Source organism: Clytia hemisphaerica, unplaced genomic scaffold (genome assembly GCF_902728285.1).
Source record: "Clytia hemisphaerica strain Z4C2 unplaced genomic scaffold, Clytia hemisphaerica genome assembly, whole genome shotgun sequence".
NCBI lineage: Eukaryota > Metazoa > Cnidaria > Hydrozoa > Leptothecata > Clytiidae > Clytia > Clytia hemisphaerica.
Genome location: NW_027104076.1, coordinates 536223 through 558959, shown reverse-complemented (window position 1 = coordinate 558959; position 22737 = coordinate 536223). Strand labels below are relative to the sequence as shown.

Genomic DNA, 22737 nt, shown 5'->3' with positions numbered 1-22737 from the left:
AGTAATTTTAGCCACTGCATTTAGCACTGATAAAGATTTGTTATTATGTTGATCAATTTTCCTCCCATTTTCAGCTTTTGAAAAGGTAAATGATGATGAGAAAGACAAGAACTTTGCAAAGCCAGCACCAATTCAACCTGCAAAGAAAGAGCCAATGCAAGTTGTTCTACGTATCAAACCATTCACAGACAAAGATTTGAATCAAAAAGAGAATCGTGGTATGTTATGTTGGTTTTTATTAATGTTAGGTGTGGTAAAAATGCTCAAAATGACCAACATGAATTTACAGAATTTTCTACTGTGAATTATAAAGAACTTCCTTTATTTTATCAGGCTGTGTTGTTCTAAAAGAAAATGGAAAAGTGGAATTACGTGCCCCTCAAGATTCTTTTCAATTTAAATCAAGTATCAGAGGGCTAGCTGACCAGACACATGAATTTTCATTCAGTCGTGTATTTGACCAGAAAACACAACAGAAAGAACTATTTGACGAGATTATGTTGCCATTTGCAAAAGATATTTTGGATGGGCAAAATGGTTTAGTTTTCACCTATGGTGTCACTAATTCAGGAAAGGTTTGTTGTATATTTAAAAAGTCTAATTGTCACTGTCTATCTCTCTTTTTATTTCATTAAATGAGAAAGAGTACTTTAATAACTTCTCTGCAATGTAGTACAAACTACTTTTAGCAGCTAAACTAGCTCATTTAATATGTTAACTTTTTCACTTAAATACAATGGGTCTTAAACTTTTCTCAAGAGCACTTAAATATACCATTGTCATTTAAGAAATTTCCCATATAATTCCAACACCGTTTTTAATTATAAACCAGACTGATAGATTGATAGGAGTTTTATGAATAATGAATACCCGAGAGTTTATTTCCTTTTTTTCATAGACATACACCATTCAAGGCAATCCAAATGATGGAGGCGTCTTACCACGTGCTTTGGATGTCATTTTCAACAGCATTTCTAAGAAACTGTACACAAGACCCAATTTAAAACCAAAACATTGCCAATCAGTCGTTTCATTGACAGAGGATGAAGAACAGATTGAAGAACTTGTCAGAAAATCAGTTTTGAGCGCTGGTCAGGAAAAGGAGGTTTGGAGAGATTATTTTTCTCGTGATAAAGATACTTTCTTTGCTTTGCCAAAGATTTTTCGGTTGAATATTCACAATTTAATTACAAAAAAATTAGTTAGACATCTTCCCAGTTGGGGAAAGGTGTTTGCCATGAGGTGACATCCTTAGCCAAAAATCTTAAATGGACCCTTTGCTAGACAAATTTTATGCCCTTTTTGAGGCTCTTGAGAGATTTTTGCCATAATATTAAGCGATTTTTCCCCAAATTTTGATTGATTTTCATCAAAAGGGAACAAGTGTACCCTAATTTTTTGCTTTGCACATAGCCGTCACCTGTTTTGTCATCTTAGTTCAATCATGTACTTTTGTGACTGTTTCACTACACTCTTTTTTTATATGCATACAGGAAAATCAGGTCGAAGCTCAGTATGCTTAGCAAAATCTCATTTTCAGTCTTAATTTATGTGCTTAGACCTGCTTTGACTTCGTTTTGTTGATTTTCTTCAGGTTCTTGGAAATTTCGAATTTTTAAGTTCGGAACATTGATTCGGCTCAAAAGATTTCAGTCTTTGGTCTAAGAAAGCTAAAACAGCTTTAAAAGTAACCCTAAAAAGGTCAGCGTTTTAGAAAAGCTGCAAAAATATTTTTACATTTCAGCTTATGCTTCACGTTATGTTTATTTTTTTACCATTTCCTACAAATTATTTGCTAAAGTCACAGAATCCTTCCGGGTAATATCAACTCAATTATTACAAGTTTTCATTTAACTCGAAACAACCTTTCATTCAGTTTCTTTCATTAATTAACGTACTTTCTTCATGATAGAACTTGAAATTATCCAAGTTGCTGAACAGCACAAGTAAAAGTGGTTGTGGGTCAGCCAGCAGTTCTGCAAATTCAACCATTCTGTCAAACATCTCAATGATTTCGTCATCAAAGCAATCTGCTATCGATGGTTTGTATTTTTTGTTTTGTTTGTTTTATCCCAGTTCTTTGTAAGCCTTTGAAAAAGAGATTTTTCAACGAATATTTTCAAAAAAACAGGTGAAGTAAGTAAGTCTGCGACCGCAGTCGGAGGCGACACGAAGGCTCCTCTTTCGATAGCTATCTACCTGAAGGTAGGGGAGGGCGCCACTCTTTCTCCCTGGATTGCTCCACTTACCCGTGATCCTTCTCTTAATTGCTGAGCATCAAGCAGAGGGGCATCAAGTACAATTTTGGAAATCTTTGGTATGACCCGGCTGGGGGTTAAACCCACAACCTTGCGCACCGTAGCCGGATGCTCTACCACTGCACTATGATCGCTGCCAGGTGAAAGATCCTATAACTTATTGTTACTTTCACAGAGGCTGAACTTGCTGAAGAAATACGTGCACGGGTCATGGATGCTACAGAAATCAGTGTCGAACAACAAGGCAATGTCAAATTTGGTGTATGGGTTTCTTTTATGGAGATTTATAATGAACTTATCTATGATCTTCTGGATCTGACGCCAATTGGCAAAGGTAGAAAACGACCTGCTTTGAAGCTGGGAGATGATAGAAATGGCAAGCCCTATGTTAAAGGTATGAGAATTCTAGTGTGAGTAAAAAACATGGGTCAATTTCATACTCGAAGTTTCATGCAATACAGGATGGCAATCTTCAGTGAAAAATATTTGAGAATTCGACTTTCGAGAATTCTTTTACCTAATCTTATAATTAAATGAATTCCTGTGAGAAGTCATTGGTCTATTATGTTTGTTCTGTCGTTTGTAATTTACACCATGAATCCATAACAATAACATAATCTTTGTTTGGTTTTATTAGCTTTTATTTGAGCATGCTTTCAACCAAATCACATGATGATATTGAATTTTCTAGGGCTGAAGACAATCTTTGTCACGTCATCAGATGAGGCTTATAAGGTAATTGTTGCGTTATAATTGTGTCATTATAACTATATTATATTATATATTATATATTATTGTTCTTGCCATGTTAGATATTCAACCAATTTGTCTGTTTATTAACAATTTTTCTGTAATATCTCTACTTTAGGTCCTTCGATTAGGCCAAAACAACCGTCATATGGCAGCAACTAAACTAAACCAACAGTCTAGTAGAAGGTATTCATGGCAATGCTAACCTTTTTATTGTCTGGGATTTCCAGTTTTTATCTTCACAATTCATGATATTCATGGCGTAATGTTTTCTACGGAAAGACCCCGGTTTTTGCCAGTAGTGGTAAATTTTATACAACTTTTGTCTAGTTTAAATTTGCCACTACTGGATAAAACCGGGGTATTTCTGTAAAAAACATTAAGTCTTGATTATCATGAATTCTTTACGGCGAAAGTTTAAATAATCTTCTTCAAAATGATCTTTTCTTGTAAATAAATAACCATTGAAGCCGAACGGTTAAGTGTTAATAATATAATAACACAAAATGCTTTCTCATTTTCTCATCAACCTGTCCTCAGACAAAATTTTGGGAAATGTTCTTTTGAAATAAAATTTCGATATCTTCTCAATTTCACATACTTTTTGGACCTACCCCGGTGGGCTGTAGGTCCTATAAATTAACCTCTGTTCGTTCGTTCGTCCGTTCGTCCGTTCGTCCGTTCGTTACTAGCTTTTCTCGGGATTGGCTCATTAGTTTTTCCTAATTTTTGGCACAAAGATGCAAAATGGTAATGCCCAAAATGTGACGGAGCCCGATTTTCGAAAAAAATTCATTTCCGGCCGAAAATACCGGAAATATGCCGGAAAAACCGGTTTTTTGGCATTTTCTCGAGATTTCATCATTAGTTTTTTCTGATTTTTTGCACAAAGATGCGTATTAGCAATGCCAAAAATGGATTAGTCGTTTTGAGGAGAAAATTCTTCCGGCTGAAATGCGGAAATATCCCGGAAATCGCGTTTTTGCAGATTTCATCATTGGACTTTTTCTTATATTTCGTTGTTTTTTCACACAAACATTGTTTTGTAGCAATGTCACCCAGCATGTTTAATGTCAATAAAAGTGATTTTTGAAGCCGGAACTTTTTAAAAATCGCCAGAAGCCTATTTTCGCCGGAAAAAGGTTTTCTTGAATTTCTCGAGCGTTTTAATATTTTTATGAATTTTTGCACACTGATGCAATGGGGAATACCTTAAAATATGACCGCGCCGGATTTCAATTAACGTATTTCCGGCGAAAATGCCGGAAATATCCGGGAAAAACCGGTTTTTTGGCATTTTCTCGAGATTTCATCATTAGTTTTTTCTGATTTTTTGCACAAAGATGCGTATTAACAATGCTAAACATGGCCTAGTCCGACTTTTGAGAAACATTCTATTCCGGCTGAAATGCCGGAAATATCCGGATCGCCGTTTTGCAGATTTTCATCGGACTTTTTCCTTATTTGTCGTTTTTTTTTCACACAAGAATATTGATACAATGCCCACCATCAAGCATGGTTTAATTGTCAAAAAGTGATTTTGAAGCCGGACTTTAAAATCGCGGAACAGCCTATTTTCGCCGGAAACGGTTATTTCTTGAATTTCTCGAACTGTACTTTATATTTTTCATGAAATTTGCCACACTGATGCAAAATGACAAGCCTAAAAGTGACGGAGCCGATTTTCGAAAAATAGTTTTTCCGGCCGAAAATGAGCAACATGCCGAAAACCGTTTTTTTTACATTTTCTCGAATTTCCATCTTTAGCTTTCTGATTTTTGCAGAAAGATGCGTATTGCAATGCTCAAAAAATGCCGGAAATCGCCGTCTTTGCCGTTTTTCCTTGTATTTCTATGTTCTTCCCTTCACACCATTATTGATACAACTCCCATCAAGCTTTTCATTGTCCTAACTGATTTTTGCGACAGAACTTTCTATTAATTTTTCCTACACCCTTCCCTCTCCCCCCATCACCAATGATCCTTTATTGCGTTATGCATTTTCGCTAAACGATATATTTTCTGACTGATTTTTTTCTCCTCGCATTGCTATCTAACTTTCATCATCAGGTAGGTCCATTCAGCATCTAGCTTGTTGTTTTTGCTTTCAGTCATTGTATTTTTGACATCAAACTTTTGAAGATCGTGGATGTTGGCCAACCACACGTTGCACGGATCAGCAGGTCTGTTTTTCTTCCAACTGATTCTAAACATTTCTTTTCTCCCAAATCTTCATTTTCGAAACCTTTTTTTAAACTTAGGACTTTTAAGGCAAACTAATTTGGAAGCTGTCCCTTTTGATCTAACAACAAGGTTAGGCGAGACAAAGAGCGGCCTTACTTAATTCAAATTTGTAACTTCTTCAAAAAAGAATCGACTTTTCACTCCGCGTTCAGACTTTAATGAAATGAAATGGTGTTTATATTTTTCAAGGCTTTCAATTGTTGACTTGGCTGGTTCTGAACGCTACTGCAAAACAGGAGCTGAAGGAGATCTATTGAAGCAAGCTGGTAACATCAATGCATCTATCATGACTCTTGGTAAATGTATCAGCACGTTACGTTACAACCAAGAACATCCGTAAGTTTGCTGATTATTTGATTTTAAGATGCATCAGTATTTAGAATGAACAGTAACCTTTTCAGAATTTCTCTTTCACAGAGGTATCTTTAAAGAATTTATATTTCACAGGCCAACTTTTCCCAAACTTTACGGGCCATTCTTCTCTAGGTCATGAGTTTGTACCATCTGACTTTCAACCAAAATGCAATTGTTTGTTGAGCTGAAGTTAAAAAAGAGCTTTCAACACTACCGCCAATCTTGAAACGTATATACTAAGATTGAGGTTGTAGTTTGGCTTTTACCTTATAGCATGGAAATTGCTAGTCTACATAATATACAGCTCCAGGCTTTTAGGCATTACTCTTGGTCTATAGGCACTGCTATATGCGGCCACTAGTGGCCCCCACCGGGAATTTGCTTTTTAATCGGATTAAACATAATAGCGTTTAATAGAAGTTTTTAACAAAAGAACTTTATCAATAGAGATTTCAAATAAAAGAATGTTTAAAACACAGCTGATTGGCTTAGATTTCGAAACTCTCTATTGTTTCGTTAAAACCCTAGTGTGCATGCGATGTATCTGGAGAAATTCAATATTCAAAACAAGAGCAGTGCGCATATCCCGAAGAGTAGGAGTTTGAAGCTCGAAACGAAGGAAGATATGACGTAGCCTAGGAAATAGCACTTTTTCAAAAGCAATATTGATATTTCACCGACGAGCGAAAAATACTAACTTCCACGTCGTCCCTCACGTGACTAAAGGTTCAATCTCAAAATAAGTGTCTTGGAAAATTGGAAATCTTGCAATCCTGTTCTGCCTTTGAGATTGGCCTTTTTGTCATATGAAAACATCGACTATTCCTGTACATGAAAAAAGGGCAATCTCAATCTCAAAGATGACCACCACAGTAAAACTCTAAATTTCATAAGGTATTAATTTTGAGATTAAACCTTAAGTCATGTGAGGGACGACGTGAAGATTAAGTCATACACCACTGTAATTCTAAAATCCTTTGAAAAACATTTTCAATGAGTAATTTTCATTCACCTCTTGTTTTTCTCTTGTAGAAACCATCAAACAATTATTCCGTTCCGTGAAAGCAAATTGACACGGTTATTTCAAAACTTTTTCTTGGGGAAAGGAAAAGCCTCGATGATCGTTAACATTAGCCAGTGTGCGTCAGTCTTTGATGAAACGTATCATGTCTTGAAATTTTCGGCCGTTGCTAAACAGGTACTTATGATAGCTCAAAACTCTCGGATGGATTTCAAACATACGACTAACGATTTTTGGACCTACCTAAGGTAGTCCTTTAAATTAACCCTTGTCCGTTCGTCCGTTCGTCCGTTCGTCTGTTGCCAGCTTTTCTCGGGATCGGCTCATTAGTTTTTTCTAATTTTTTGCACAATGATGCAAAATGGCAATGCCCAAAATGTGACGGAGCCCGATTTTCGAAAAAAAATTTTTTCCGGCCGAAAATGGCGGAAATATGCCGGAAAAACTGGTTTTTCGGCATTTTCTCGAGATTTCATCATTAGTTTTTTCTGATTTTTTGCTCAAACATGCGTATTAACAATGCCCAAAACATGGCCTAGTCCGATTTCGGAGAAAAAATTTTTTCCGGCCGAAAATGCCGGAAATATGCCGGAAATCGCCGTTTTTCTTGATTTTCATTGGACTTTTCTATATGGTTGTTTTTTCATTCAAAAAAGATTATTAATAGCAATGCCACCATCAAGCATGTTTCAATTTCAATAAAATTGTTTTGAAGCCGGAACTTCTAAAAATCGCCGAACAGCCGATTTCGCCGGAAAAACGGTATTTCTTGAATTTCTGAGCTACTTCATATTTTTTCATGAATTTGCACACTGATGCAAAATGTCAATACCTAAATTGTGACGGAGCCCGATTGTCGAATATTCATTCCGGCCGAAATGCCGGAAATATGCCGGAAAAACTGTTTTTTTGCATTTTCTCGAGATTTTTCATTAGTTTTTTCTGATTTTTGCTCAATGCGTATTAACAATGCCAAACATGGCCGAGTCCGATTTTAAAAAAATTTTTTTCCGGCAAATGCCTGAAATATGCCGGAAATCGCCGTTTTCTAGATTTTCATTGGACTTTCCATATAATTGGTTTGTTTTTCATTCAAAACATTATCAATAGCAATGCCCACCAAGCAGCATGTTTCAATTTTCAATAAAATTGATTTGAAGCCGGAACTATTTTAAAAGTCGCCGGAAAAACCTATTTTCGCGGAAAGACAGTATTCTTGAATTTCTCGAGCTGTACTTTATATATTTTATGAAATTTTGCACCACTGATGCCATATACATACCTAAATGTGACGGAGCCCGATTTTTGAAAACATTTTTTTTCCGGCCTAAATGCCCGGAAATATGCCGGAAAAACCTTTTTTGACTTTCTCGATTTTTCATTTTCAGTTTTTTCTCTGATTTTTGCAGAAAGATGCGTATTCGCAATGCTCAAAAAATGGCGAGTTCGATTTTTGAGAAAAAAAATTTTCCGGTTGCCGGAAAAATCCGCCCGTTTTTGCAGATTTCATTTCATTGATTTTTTTCCTTGTATTTATGTTTTTCACACAAAAACATATTGATAACAATGCTCACCATCAAGCATGATTCAATTGTCAATAAAACTGATTTTTGCGACCAGAACTTCCTATTTATTTTTTCCCTACAACCCTTCTCTCTCCCCCCATCAACAATCAATGATGAATTTATTGTGTTGTGTATTTTGCTAAATGCTATATTTTCTGACTGATTTTTTTCATTTTTCTTTTCGCATTGCTAACTAACTTTCATCATCAGGTAGGTCCATTCAGCATGTTGCTTGTTATTGTTGTTTTTAGTGCTTTTTAGAGCAGCTTTTATCGCTTCATCTAACAGTAACTCGTATTACGTCGAAAAAGACTTGCTTTTGACAACAACAACAATAACGTTTTTCTTTAGATTAAAATGAAAGCAGAGAGAGCGACAGAATTTTGGAAAGCACCCATAATGCCTAAAACACCTGCTGCAACGCCCTCTAACAAGAGACCGCCCCTTACTATTGTCACTCCCGCCACATCTAAGAAAAGGACTTTGGAAAATCCAGCTGAATTCAGCTTCAACGTAAGAAAGTGTTTTTAAAAGCTCTCTTTAAAATTCGGAAAGAATATATTAGCAAGTTAACTGTATCAGTAAAATTTCAAATGCTCATGACTTTTGATAGGATACAAATTAAAGATAGTGATTCTGTACTTCTCGGAGGACAATCCAGATTTAATATTAATGAATATTTGAAGATTCAGAAAAAAATATTGTACATAGCCCTGTGAAAACTTAAAAAATAGCACCATCTATAAGTTCATCCCGTTTCAGTTTTCTTTGGTTCCCAGCAAAACTTCAAGGGTACCATAATTCAGCTTTTGGTGGTTTATTGGCAATCTCACAATTCATATTTTCTGTTCTTCTAGGAATTGGTAAACATTGTTTCAGAATTACGCGACAAAGTGAAAAAGGAGCGCGTGGAGAAAGCAAACTTGGAACGAAATATCCGTAAAGAAGTATGTCAAGAGATGAATGAGTTAATGGTTGAAATCGAATCTTCTCACAGGTAAGTCTCAAGTAGCTTCTTGTAAAACACGGATGATCAAAATCTTGAATTACTCTCATCTGCCTAATAAACGGGGGGGGGAGGGTTGGAGTTGAAAAATCTTGATGAGATTTTAACGTAACGGGATGACCTAATTACCTGGAGGGTTGGAAATTGTACCACTAAATACCCCCAAAATTAGGTAATTATAGACTAAAACCTGACTATTTCGAGCAAAATAAGGGACTTCTTTTGACATAGCTTCAGCCAGGTTTCTAGCTCCCCCCAACAAAGTAAGGCCCCCCCCCAACAATTTAGCTCCCCCCAAAAAATTGCATTGTGCTAGGTCCCCTAACACTTCAGGTCCCAAGATAAACAAAAACAAAAACATTGTTCTCCCGCCCCCATAGAGAGAAGTCAATAAAAAATATATGGGAGTACTGATAAATGAAAACTAAATTTTACTTGTTTTAATATTTATGTTTACAAGTCTTTTGCTTTTTATATTTGATTTAATAGTAAGATAAGATATCTTTTGAATTTAGCTGAACAACCCCCAGAGTCTCAGTCAGATCATCTAGGCTCCCCCCAACAATCTAGGTCCCCCCAAATATTTTGGTAATTTTAGCCCCCAGGCTCTTTAAAGGCCAAAATATTTCTTAGCCCCCCAAAAAAAATAAGGGGGGGGGCTGAACCTATGTTTGACTGCTGAAAATATTTTCAAAAATTAATAAACGGGGGGTCGGTCCTAATAGGGTCCGGGGGTGAAAAAAACTTTAATTTAAGCTGTGAAGGGGGCGTTTATTTGCCGTTTTGAACAGATGGCGATATGTCTCCCTTTGAAGTTTTCCTGGTTTGATATTTTTTTACCTCTCCTAATTAAATTCCAGAAGCGAGTCAATTTGTGCTCCCTATATTGTACGTTCCACTATTCGAAAAGTTTCCGTTTTGATCAAAATTAAAAAAACTCGCCTTTACAATTTATGAATTTCAACAAAGGAAACTTACAAACGACGCTATAGTATTCAACTTTGTATTATTCGTTAACGAGTTGGGCCTGTTGAAGTTTTTGGTTCTTTGATTTTAAGGTTTTGTTTCTAAATAAGAGTGAAATCTTTTGCTTATTCAGCACAATATAGCATTAGGGAGAGACTGTCCTGGTATGAAATATGTGTCTGATATGAAATGCGAGCACTCATGTAAAAATGAAACCTTTTAAAAGCCTTTAGATGGAATCAGAGAGAGTGAACACTATGAATATTAATAAACTTCATCCATCGTTTTATCATTTTTACAGTGAGCAAATGATGGAACAAAAACAACATTTGGAATCAATGATGGATCAACGTATCAACTTGCTCACCAAGGTTGTCAACAAACGAAAACGTAAAGCCGAAGACTCCATTGAAACGTCTGCTGAAATTTCTTTGGCCTGTTTGAATGCTGAGAAAGTGAAGGTCAAGGTAATTAGTAATGTCGAGCAGGATGATACCCTTATCCATTTCAAATTCAAACATAGAAGCGACTTCATTTTTGTTTTTATAAAAAATTAAAATAAATTTTATGTGTTCGACACCGCTGTCTTCCGATCACTACCATCTGATCAGTATGTAATATTAAATACATTCGAATCAAATTTCGGGACAAAATATCAATTAGAAGAACTCTTTATAATTGGATAAAAAGTGCGCATTTGTGCATAACTATCTAAGTTTTTACTCGATATTTTTTTCGTTCAAATTACTCAGAACCAAAAATAGTTAATTCAAAACCCGGGTATTAAAAAGATCTATTAAAAAATATTGATGTTATTTTCAGGAGCGTGATGAGACCATTTTGACGTTACAATCGAAAGTGCGACAGCTTGAAGCCGAGCACACGTTCTTGAAGAGGCCAGAGACCCCCGAAGATCGGCACAAACAGTTGGACGCGCTTACTGATGACTTGAAGCAAACAAAAGAGACGGTGGCTCTTCAGAACGAAGACATTGAACGCATGCAGAACTTGCTCCAAAATAAAGATGATGAGATCGATAAGCTGCGTGAAGCGCTAGATGAAGAGGAGGAAGGGGATACGGTGAGTGTTTTGTGTTGGAAGAAATCCAATCGTTGCTTTGTTTGGCACTACTAAATTTCTTTCTAGTGCAGTGCATACACGGTATCTCAAACCAGTCATTTGAATTTTTCAAGCAAGTGTAAAGTGCAAGACCATTACTAGCCATCATTCGTTGATATTAGAATTATTAACATTATGTACGTTTGCTATCAAGAACTTTTTCGTCTGTCTCTTGCAAAATCGCTGTATTTTAGCGAGATTTGATAAAACTTTTGCTGAAAGTCCTGAAAAGTTGGCCTTTCTTCGTTGCCTAGTGTACTTTCTACTTGTAATTTAATTTCCTTTTCTTAGAATACGATGAAAGAATTACAAGTGTTATTAGAGACCACCATTAAAGAATTGGACTCTGCAAGGATCAAACTGGATAACAGAGACATTCGTATTAAAGAGTTGGAAAAGATTATTGAATCACAGAAAGGTCAGTATAACCTTCGTCAGAGAGGACCTAAAACCACCGTTGTGTGATTCTAATCTGCCCCAACTAGCCTCCTTAAGTCAGTATCTAGCCTGACTTGAGAAAGTATTTCCTAGCTATGGATATCAGGTACTTGCTGAGCACCAGGATGTCTTAAAAACTAAATAGAAAATAAGAATAAGGACCTTAAAATCACGAAATAAATTAATTTTGATGTCTACATCATGTTATAATGAGAAAGGGGGCTTATCCAGCTCCTGACCTCCAACGGTTGTTGAGATACTCGGGTCCCAAAATTCTAACAGGACGGACACGGGCGGGCAGTTGAGAGGCAATATGACTTTCCGTATCTTTAGTCGTTTAAACTTGACAGGTTGCCAATATGCTAACTCTCCCTTTCTTTAAAACATCAACAGAATTTGAATCATTTTTTAAACACACTTTAATTGTATTAAAAATCGAGTTCCTTTTTATGGTGGTTTTAAAGGCTAATCGGAAGGTTATACTGCCTCTCTGTGATTCTGTGACAATCGTCGAGGTTATTATTGACGACAACAACAATTAATTTTTGTATGGATTCTTGAGAGAAAGCCTCGGAACTGTAGCTCTCTTCTTGTTTTTGGGTATTTTGTAATTTTTTTTTTAATTTTTGTGAAATTATAGCAGTATTTTCAAATTTTACGTGTTCTCCGTTCTGTAGACTTCAATTTTTTTGTAGTTCTGTGTTGTTGTGATGTGTTTGTATACGTGAAAGTTAAGTAACTTTGCATGTTTTTGTCTTGTCATGTAAATTAAATTAAAAATTATCATTTAATTCATTTTTTCAAGATTTTTTCATTTCACGTTTGTATATAATGCCTTTTTTGACCTAATAATGCATAACAATTTTCACATTATTTAGTTTTGTTCATTGGTGCAGCGGTTACTCCTTCAATTACTAATTTATTTTTGGACCGTCCGTTCGTCTGTTACCAGCTTTTCTCGGGATTGGCCCATTATTTTTTTCTGATTTTTTGCATAGTGATGCAAAATGACAGTACCCAAAAAGTGACGGAGCCCGATTTTCGAAAGAAAAAAAATAAGCCAAAAAATGCCTAAAAATGGTCTTAGCCTTCTCCCGTTGGGGTAGGTGATTTAAAATTGGAAAGTTAGATGAACTCGATACTGGATATGAAGCATTTTAAAAAAGTAGGGGGACTTAAATTTGACGGCACAATGAAAAATACCAATTTTTAACATTTTTCTTTGTCTCCTTTTTACAGAGGACAACCTTGAAGTGGTGAAGATGGCAGAAAAAGCCAACGAGTGGCACACTCTACAAAAGGAAAAGAATGAAACACTCAAAAAGACAAACACCGAACAGCAGTCTCGCATTGAGGAACTTGAAAACGAGGTCAAGAGCTTGGAAAAGAGGCTGCAGGAAAAGAGTGAGATGTATGAAGAAGCTGACGAAAATTTGAAAACAGTTCAATTCGAAAATGATGAAATCTCCATCAAACTTGAAACGTATAAAACTGCAATGCAAGAACATCAAACCGCATTGAATGACAACGAGACCTTCATTGAGCAACTTAATAAGGAGGTTGCTGAGTTAAATGACAAATTAAAATCGTTCGAAAACTCCGAATCTGTCGCCGCCGCTGCTGAGGACGAGAAAATTGTCGTTAAAGAGGAACCGAAAAACGAATCTGTCAAATTGAAAGAAGACTTAGTAAAAGCTGAACTGAAAGTGCAGGAGTACGGTGACAAGATCACACGATTGGAAAAACAAATGCATTGTTATGAAAGTGCTCAAGAAAAACCAACACCAGTCAAATCTGCCGTCATGAAGTTAAATCCGAGCGTTAGTAAAACTCCTGATCATAAAATGCCTGCCAGTCCTTTCAAGCAAACCCCTGTCTCGAAAATTGCCAATACACCTAACAAAGGAAGTCCTTATTCACCGGCATCGAAAGTTAGTCACCAACAGACCATTAAAAAGTTGAATAAATTGCTGGAGGAGACGAGCAAAGCGCTGGAAAAGAAGACTGCTCTTGTTGTTACAAAGAATAACCGGGTTACACAACTCGAGGCGCAGGTTTCTTCACTGGAGAAAAAGACAGCTATAAAAGATCTCAAAGCTGAAAAGAGTGGATTAGAGAGCCAAGTATCTAAGCTTGAACAAGAAAATGTTGAACTGTCAGATGTGAAAAATAAACTGGAATCTAAGCTATCGAGCGAAGAAGAGAATACAGCTTCTCTTAACGAAGAGATTGACTCCCTCGAAAGTAAAATTGAACAATTACAGAGTGATTTGAACCAAGCTGTCAAGGAAAAAGAAATAGCTGGGCGACGTCATGAAGATGAGATGAGACATCATTGTGTCTTGCTTAACCAGGCCAACGAGTCATCGGAAAGCTCATCGAGACGAATTGACGAGTTGGGTGAACAAGTCAATAAAGCTGATACTTTGATTGGTGAACTAAGAACGAGTTTGGAGAAACAACAGACCCAGTTACAGACTGAGCAGCAAAAATGGAGATCAGAATTGAGTCAGAAGACACTGGAATTAAAAGAAGCTCAAACGAAGATGGAAGATGATCGAAAAACGATTAAGGTTTGAATAATTATTTGTAAAAGCCTTGAATTTTATGATGATGAATGTGTATTGGGTTTTCGAACGCTTCATCCATCAGGGATCTAAAAAGCTTTAAAAACATTATGCGTCTTTCCACAAAATTTTACTTCATTGGGGTTTACCAGAAGAAATTTGAATATGGGGGGTGGTGGATATAACAATTTTCAGTGATTTACCCCTCGGACAAGTGGCTTTCGCCCCCCCCCCCCCCCAACGGATTTTACCCCCCGGACAAGCATCAGTTGACTCCCCGGACAGAGCAAATTTACCCCCGGACAAGGTAAATTTTGATTATTTTTTTTCCGCTCCCCGACAATCCCGGATCCTACCCCCCCCCCCCCCCCCCCCCCCCATGTACGGACATTTTCTGGAAGAGTCCATTGCTGCAAATTCTTCTATTGCGATTTCCGTTTCACCAAATTTGATAAATACAGTTCTCAAAAATATTATGTGTTTTGAGTTGTATCTATGAAATTCTGCTTGGAACATCTTTGCCCTCAATTTTAAGACCCATTCGTCGCTATCGAATATGTTTTTTTTTCTCGAAGGAAGAATAAATTCTCCTTGAAGTATATATAGGTAGATAGAACCTGCTAGAATAAACCGTTTCGTTATTTACTATATACCATATGTAGGAATTGACGAACGATAAAGAACGTGTGAAGAACAGTACTAATAAGCTACAAAAACAATTGGATGATCGTCGCAAATCTCGCGTGTGTCTGAACACACAATTTAGTACAACATTGGAAGGGTACGAACAACGTTTGAAAGACGTCCACGACCAAGTTGATGACCTAGAGGAAGAAGTAAGTTACGATCGTCTTTTTCGTCGGTGTGAAAATATGGTGAAATATCTTTTACTCGAACCTCTATGACTCGAACAAGTTTTATGGTTCCTTCAGTTAACGATGTCTGATAAGCCTTACTTCAGACTCGAACTTACTTGAACTTGCTCGAATAAGTAAAGTTCGAGTAAACAAATTACTCGAACTCCTCGCAATTTTTCGAAAACAAAAGTTCGAGTAAGTTTGAGTAATTAGCTGAGCTTTCTTGAACTTTGGATTCTGAGGTATGTTAAAAGTTCGAGTAAGTTTAAAAATTGAAAATCTGCTAATTTTAGTTCAACCATGTAATAAAATAGGAAAATTTAATTTCTTTTTGCTCCTATATAGAAGGAAATTTGGTCAAAATTTCCCCGGTAAGGCTCGTTACTAATCGAACTTCTCGAACTTTTCTTCAATCGAACTTCTCGAACTCCTCACAAATTTTTGAAAATTTCCAAAAGTTCGAGTAAAGGAATAACTCGAACTTTACTTGTTCGAGTAATAACTCGAACTTTACTTAATAATAATAATGTTTTACAGATCTCCAGGCCACCGTGCAAGCACATGGGCCTCTATAAATCGCTCATACATTGGTTTGGTTTATTACAAAGGTTAACTTCAAACAGATATGCGACAATAGTGACAATTTCAATCATACTCAAACATTTTCTCTTTCCAAGCTAGACCGAGGTTTTCTTTAAACTCTTGTATTGTAGATGATTTAACTACTTTTTCAGGTAGGCTATTCCACTGTTGAGTGCCCCGATAGTAAAGGGAGTTGCTCTGGGGTCCACGGACACACAATTTTTCATAGTGATTTAAATGTTTAAAGATCTCAACCATATCACTTACCGCACGCCTATATTTTGGACTTAGGATTCCAATTCTTTGTATTCTTTGTTTGTATTCTTTGTTCGAGTAAGTTCGAGTAGTTCGATTCTCGAACTGTTCGAGTAAAGGGGTCTGACTCACTCCATAACTTGAAATTTCCTTAACTCGAACAGATTTTGTAGAGACTCCATTGTATTCTTAATTCGTATTCTTAAAATTTTTAAGTGTTCCATAATTAATCATTCTTGTTCATTCGAACGATGGCCCTCTAAAATGTTACCATATTATAAATCGCCATGCTTTGGGTTTTCTAACAGGAAACAATGGTATATCTTTTTCCAATCAATATTTAATATTTTTTCAGAAGTCTCTCTGCAAACAAAAGATACAAGAGCTCGAGAGCGAAATAGGTAAGTTAGATAATTAAAACAAGAAGGGCCGCGCCAAATGTATTGTCTCGATTTTCAGACCACTATTCTTTTGACTACCAAATATACTGACCCGCTGAGTGTATTAGCTTCTTATCCAAAAATAAAACAACAACAAAAAACACCGCTTCAGAGTCAGTGCTATATTGCCATGAAACTAGGAGCAGACTCGTTCACTTTCTGATTTCCTATTTTTGAAATTTTAACTTTAGAAAAACTGCAACGCGAACCTTCAGAGTTGGCTTCGTTAAAAACACGTGAGATGGAGTTTTTACAACAAATTCATACATTGGAAGAGACATGTAGCAAGCATGAAATTGAAAGTCAAACATACAGTCTCAAGAATACGAAGTTGGAAATGAGAATACAAGCGCTTGAAAGTGAACAGAACGGAACGTCCGAGAAATTGATTGAAATGGAGAAAGAGAACAAATCATTGTCGGACATTGTCCGAGAATTGTCCGAGAAACTAAAAGCGGCTTGCGTTGAAAAGATAAATCTCGAACAAGCCAAATTAAATTTAGAAATCGAAAGTGAAAGTAAGTTTTCACTTTGCTAAAGCGTTATTTGGGAATTATCACTAAACTTTATCCATCGGTACCTATAGAATGTTAATGTTATTTCAATGACAACTAGTGTACAACCCCCCTACTGCTAGATCTTACCAAGGTTTCCCCATTGTAAAGCAAGGCAAAAGAAAGGGATGGCACCTTCCTCCCTCTTTGGGTAGGTAGCTATCGGACGGGAAAGCTGCGGATTTCCCATTACCACGGCCTCTAGTCATTGTAAACAGACCCTAAATCTTCCAGAAATTTCAAAATTCATTGGCGTAAAGGTACTATGCTACGTTGAATCTGCATATCGTAAAACTTTCGACTTAACTTATTTTCAGAGCAATTCAAGTCCATATTATCATTGGAGAAACAAAAATCTGAAACGGACGCCATCTTGGATTCGTATAAAGAGAATGTCAACGCGCTAGATGAAAAGAAGAAAGAAATGTCCAGTCTAGAGAAAACGTTAGCTGACAAAGATCAATCTATTCAAGAATTACGAATGAAGATCAATGAACAAGAAGCTTCTGACAAATCACATTCTGACCTCCTTAAAGAAAATATTGAATTGAAGGTAAACTTCTGGTGAATACATAGCGGTTATTTCTCATGATTTGTAAAGCTAGCGCATCTTCTGCTGGTAAAGTGGAATTTCTTCAAAACTGTGCTCGCCTAGTACAAAGAGGTTGTTCTTTTTTATGTATGAAAATGATGTATGCATATCCCTTTATGAGGTATTAAAGCCTGTTTATATTATTTTTCGACTTGTCAGATTCTGAACCCGATCCCCTTATCCATCCGCCCTTTTCTTTTAACCGATATTTGAACCCAATACCCACTTTAAACACGCTCAGTTATTTGATTAATAATTTTTATTCTTACCTTTTTCAAAGGAATCGTTGAAGTTTGCGGAGAATGAGAAAGACCGTATACTAGAGGAAAAGAAGACAGCTTTGGACGAACTGTTGAAATTAAGCGTGAAGAGTGACCATCACGCTTCAGTGACACGATCATCATCACGAAAAAGGATCACGTCTGCACCAGTCCTCGAACACGCTGTTGATGTAAGCTTTATTTTCTGGAGAGTGACTATAAGGCGCTATAATCACTGAAAACTTTTTTAAACTCGACCCACTCTCCTTATCTTTGAGAACGGAGAAAATTAAAATACAACCACCCAAAGAAGTACAGGTATTAAAAAATAGAATTTTTGAATCAGGCACATTGATTTGGCGGAGCTCTTTAATCGAGTTCAGAAAAAGGATCAGTTTTCTGGTTTCACAAGAAAAGGAACAAAAGTGTTTACAACTCGCATATGTCATTTCACGGTCGGAAGGGATCGTGGGTAATCAGGTCGGAAGGAATTATGGGTAATCAGGTCGGAAGGAATTATGGGTAATCAGGACCACCGTGCTCTGATAACAACTTACTGTTGGTCCAAATCTTTTATATTTTTGCGTCTAACCAACGGGAAGTCGTTTTTGGGGCGTTATCATCCCTGATTACCCATGATTCATTTTGACCCTTTAATGGTCTATTACAACTATTTCACGCCATGCTTGCTTGTGTTTCTTTCCAGGATTACACTCCAAAACGAAGCAAGAGAAATGTCGAGGAAAAAGTGAGTTGAAAATCACATATTTGTGTTTTGAGTTAAGCATGCAATACATGGCGTTCTAAATTGCGAACGCTATGACGCAATACCTCATATAATCTTAATACCCTCAAATACTGTAAAACCTAGTTACACTTATCACAATTTGTAACTTCAGTCCTATACAGGAGAATTTTTATTTTCAGCTCGTTTGGACTGCCTTATCATGTATTCGAAACAGAGACCTCCAATGTTTTCAAAATTCAGAACGCATTCGTGATTAATAACTCTCGTAATTGATAATATTGTTTTCCTACTGTTTTAGCCTGTAACACGAAGGTTGACAAGGAGCGCTCGAAAGTATTTATTTTTTTCTTTCCATTCATATTTATTTTGATTATTTACCAGTTCTAAATCTCTCACACGGTGCTCTGCTTCATTCAACGGGTGCCATGGTATTTATGTAAAAAGGCCTACCGTTACCAATTCTGGTTTCAAACTCAACGTCAGATTTTTGGTATTACAATTTAGACTGCTAATCGAATTTTTTTCTTTACTGATTATTCGTCAATTTTTCTTCTTATCTGTTTTAGATGCAAAGTCGTTGTTGAGCCAGTTGACGTTGCCAATGTAAGGAGAGCTTAATAACCCCTTTGAAATCACATGCATTTACCTTAAGAGAAGAAATTTTGAAATTAATTTAGTGTTTACAAATTGTTCGCAAGTTTTATAGAGATAAATCTCCGAACTGCTCCGTACCTTAATCTTTACAGCATATCCAATTTTTTGACTCCAACTAACTTACTGACGTCTCAAATCGAAATGAAAATTCTCTCAAAAATGTAATAAGCATTTCTGAATTCCGCTCATTTTCTTGTTCAGGTCAGCCATCACGAAGAAAACAAAGAAAATGAACCCGTCAACCAGTCAATGGACAATACCAGTGGTATGTATTCCAAAACTCTTTTAAATCTTTGTGATTTTTTTAAGCATAAGCCTCACTTTTGAATTCAATGCGAACGTTTTTCCAAGAACAAAAGGTTGTACAGGTATCGATAGAAAGTATCTCCTTGTTTTTCATAGTTTTACTCACAAAAATATTTGATTTGTCTTTGCCACTGCTGCTTATGAAAAAACGAGTTAGTTATGAAGGATAGATTCGAAGGTGCTTCGTTTATATTTATGATTCTTTAAAAATACCATATATGACATTTCGAGGTTATTTGCACTTATTAACAAGGAGATACTTTTTATTTGATACCTGTAGAACGGACGACGAAGTCGGCGACGAGAAGAGGAGCGGTAGAGAAGCGAACGAAAGAGCAAGCGGAACAGAAAGTTCTTCAAGAAGAACCAGAAGACGAAGAAGAAGATGATGATGATTATGTGTGTTGTGTGAGCATTGCACTTTCACCGTTCTCTACCATCGAAGAAAACGAAGAAGAAGAAGACGAAAGCGTTGAAATGGCTGAAGAGTGTACTGAAGATGAAGATGAAGATGAAAATGTAAGTCTCTTGTTCAGTCTTGCTTGCAATTCATGTTACTTTTCACTATTTTTAGTAGGTTTTGACTTACTTAGTAGCATAGGCGATTCTTCTGACGAACTCTATTTGCAAAATCTTACTTAAAGTATTGGTACACGAGTAGGCTTTTTTGCTTCCTAATACATTTGCTATGGGGGAGGAAGATGGTTAAAAGGTTGTTGCTAAGATTTTTGAATTCATGTTTCTAACTTCTAGTTTTACAGTCTGGCGATGGGTTGGAATCCTGAAAACCATTTTTGATTGCCTTAAATTCACTCATTACACCTCGTTAATTGTTTTCTGAAGAATTTCGAGAATTGTGCTTTAGTAAATAGAAGCTATTGCCTCTGTTGGAAATTGAAAGGAAATGCTATTTTGAAATTTTATGAAACTTGTTTGCATCCTTTTTTAGTTCGAATTCATTGATGTGGAGCCAGACCAGTATGTTGCACTGGAACAACATGGTGAATATCAAAGCATGCCAATCATTGGAAAAGTTGTCGAAGTTGTTCCCAAATACGTTCAACTCCAAATGATGCAGGGTGGTTACTCAAAGCAATGGAAACCCGAATCGGATGAAGAATCGGATGAACTAATCACCCGTAAAATACATCGGAAATACATTTTGTGTAACAATGTTAGATTCACAAATGCCAGACGATTGCCAATTGAAACCAAACGCAATTTGCAGAAGTTGTATTTGAATTAAATTGACATTTTCAAGAAATCACATTTGGAAAAGTTTTTAAAACGAAAACGGTATTATAAAAGGAGAATAAATTGGAATTGAACAGGAGGTTTATAATCACCAGATTTCGATTGGAAGATGAATGCCTGTTACAGTGAACTCTCTCTAATTCGAACCTCTATTATTTGAATCCTTCTGTAATTCGAACTACACAATATTAATACCATTATCTGAAAAGTGGGGTTTAAATTACTCTCTGTAATTCGAATCTTTCTCTATTTCGAAGAGAGCTTTTAGTCTTTTGAAGATCGAATTAGAGAGAGTAGACTGTACCTGGAACAGTATTGGGGTCAGCTGGGAGAGAAGTTGTTCGTTTTAAGTTCTATACAGTTAATTTTGGTTATTTCATAGCAAAAAAAATCTTTGTACAAAATCTAAAATTATTTTAGTATTCATTCTTTATTTAGCATTTATTTTAGAATTATTGAATAGTTTTATTGTAATACTACTATTATCGCCAACTGTATCTTTTCAAGACAAAAGAATAAACATTTTGATATCATATTTTATCGGATTTTTATTTCACGAATTTGAATTTTTGTCCGTTTTACTCAGACGCTCTTAAGTTGTATTAGTGGAAGAATTGAGTTTTAAATTTTGCAAATTTGAGCCTTGTGATTCTTACAAAGAGAATTCTTTTAAAATTCTGTATCTGCAATCTACTGCTTATCATATATTTCTCTCGGTTTCAGTACTCAATGACACGAAGGGTAAACGAAGAAAAAGACTTTTGAAGAAACAAACTTTATACATGGATTCGCCTTCGGTAAGAACTTTTACACTAGAAGCAGAGTAAGTTTGTGAATGCATTCGAGGGCGACCCGAAGCCACCGTTTTCCCTAACTAACATAATGAGCTAACAGTGAGCAAGTAGTCATTTTTGTTTAGAATTTGTTTTCAATATTTCTAGAGTTTTAAAATTGCATACACGCTTTTTTATAAGAATGGTGTGGTGTTTTTCATTTCATGATGGATATTGTTAACTTTTTTGGAAAATCATTCTAAAATATTCTAAAGGTATATTATTAGATTAGGGTCGAAACTCAGCCGAAATTTGACAAGAAATACACACCTGAAGCAAATGGCATTTTTGTGGAAGTTTTGACCCTTAATAGGGGGAAACTGGCAATGTCATTCTTAGATTTTTTTTGCCAAATTCCATCATGGTGATATTCTTAACATGTTCTTAATTTTTTAGGCCGATTTCATCATGAATATTCTTATAAAGTATATTCTTAAAGCGTGTTAATGAGATTGTGATTCACTTTTCTTGATTACAGGTGGACGATAAAAACAACAAAAGCTCTGATGAAATTAAAGACGTTCACACCAGCGTATTGAGAAGGAGTGCTAGAAATAAACGAAAAACCTGATGTGTCCAATCTAATTTCCATTTTTTAAGTTTTAAAATTTTCTGTTCTGTTAAATTTTTGTTATGTGTCATACTACTTACTAAAGAATTGCTTCAAATGGGTATTTTGCCTTTTACTAACTGTATGTTGGGTCTTGACATGGGAGTGTTCTGCGCCTTTATTGTGTGCTTAGTTGACTCCTTATTTTTGTCTATTTATAACAACTTGTCAGGTGAAGAAAAGTCTTTTCTTCGTTAAAGTTTATTTCGCCTCAATAATTTAAACTGGTTCAGTCATCAGGGATTTCAGATCGTTTGTATAGAGTTTTTAGAATGTTTGAAATCAGGACCCAACTTTAAATGATTAAATGGGTGGTATTTTTAATTTCTATTTCTAACTGATATAATTACATTTTATCATTATATATTTTGTACAAAAAAGAATTTATACCTACTGTCAAAGAACATGAACTCTTAGTTTTTTGTTTTCTTATAGTTTTTGTTTTATTGGAATTCGTCAAGCTTATTTACTTTTTCCTGTAAATATAAAGATTAGTATACTTTTA

At 35.9% G+C, this 22737-nt stretch overlaps 1 protein-coding gene across 2 annotated transcripts in view; it reads left to right on the top strand.

Annotated features, from left to right (window-relative positions):
- LOC136812558 (kinesin-like protein KIF20B) overlaps positions 1-22737 on the top strand; it is a 32118-nt gene extending 9381 nt beyond the window's left edge. The window contains exons 2-28 of one of the 2 annotated variants that reach the window (XM_067069084.1): positions 75-218; positions 334-575; positions 899-1105; positions 1913-2042; positions 2434-2652; positions 2950-2993; positions 3127-3194; positions 5119-5190; positions 5441-5587; positions 6638-6803; positions 8543-8704; positions 9049-9188; positions 10465-10630; positions 10986-11243; positions 11574-11700; positions 12960-14293; positions 14950-15123; positions 16337-16382; positions 16613-16939; positions 17293-17528; positions 17848-18018; positions 18534-18575; positions 18874-18908; positions 19142-19178; positions 19431-19494; positions 21513-21586; positions 22101-22737. In XM_067069084.1, the coding sequence (XP_066925185.1) occupies positions 75-218; positions 334-575; positions 899-1105; positions 1913-2042; positions 2434-2652; positions 2950-2993; positions 3127-3194; positions 5119-5190; positions 5441-5587; positions 6638-6803; positions 8543-8704; positions 9049-9188; positions 10465-10630; positions 10986-11243; positions 11574-11700; positions 12960-14293; positions 14950-15123; positions 16337-16382; positions 16613-16939; positions 17293-17528; positions 17848-18018; positions 18534-18575; positions 18874-18908; positions 19142-19178; positions 19431-19494; positions 21513-21586; positions 22101-22193 (4925 nt within the window). In that variant the 3' untranslated portion in view covers positions 22194-22737. Of the gene's footprint in view, positions 1-74; positions 219-333; positions 576-898; positions 1106-1912; positions 2043-2433; positions 2653-2949; positions 2994-3126; positions 3195-5118; positions 5191-5440; positions 5588-6637; positions 6804-8542; positions 8705-9048; positions 9189-10464; positions 10631-10985; positions 11244-11573; positions 11701-12959; positions 14294-14949; positions 15124-16336; positions 16383-16612; positions 16940-17292; positions 17529-17847; positions 18019-18533; positions 18576-18873; positions 18909-19141; positions 19179-19430; positions 19495-19815; positions 20055-20484; positions 21323-21512; positions 21587-22100 lie in introns of those variants that run through there. The other variant, XM_067069083.1, reaches the window with a different exon arrangement.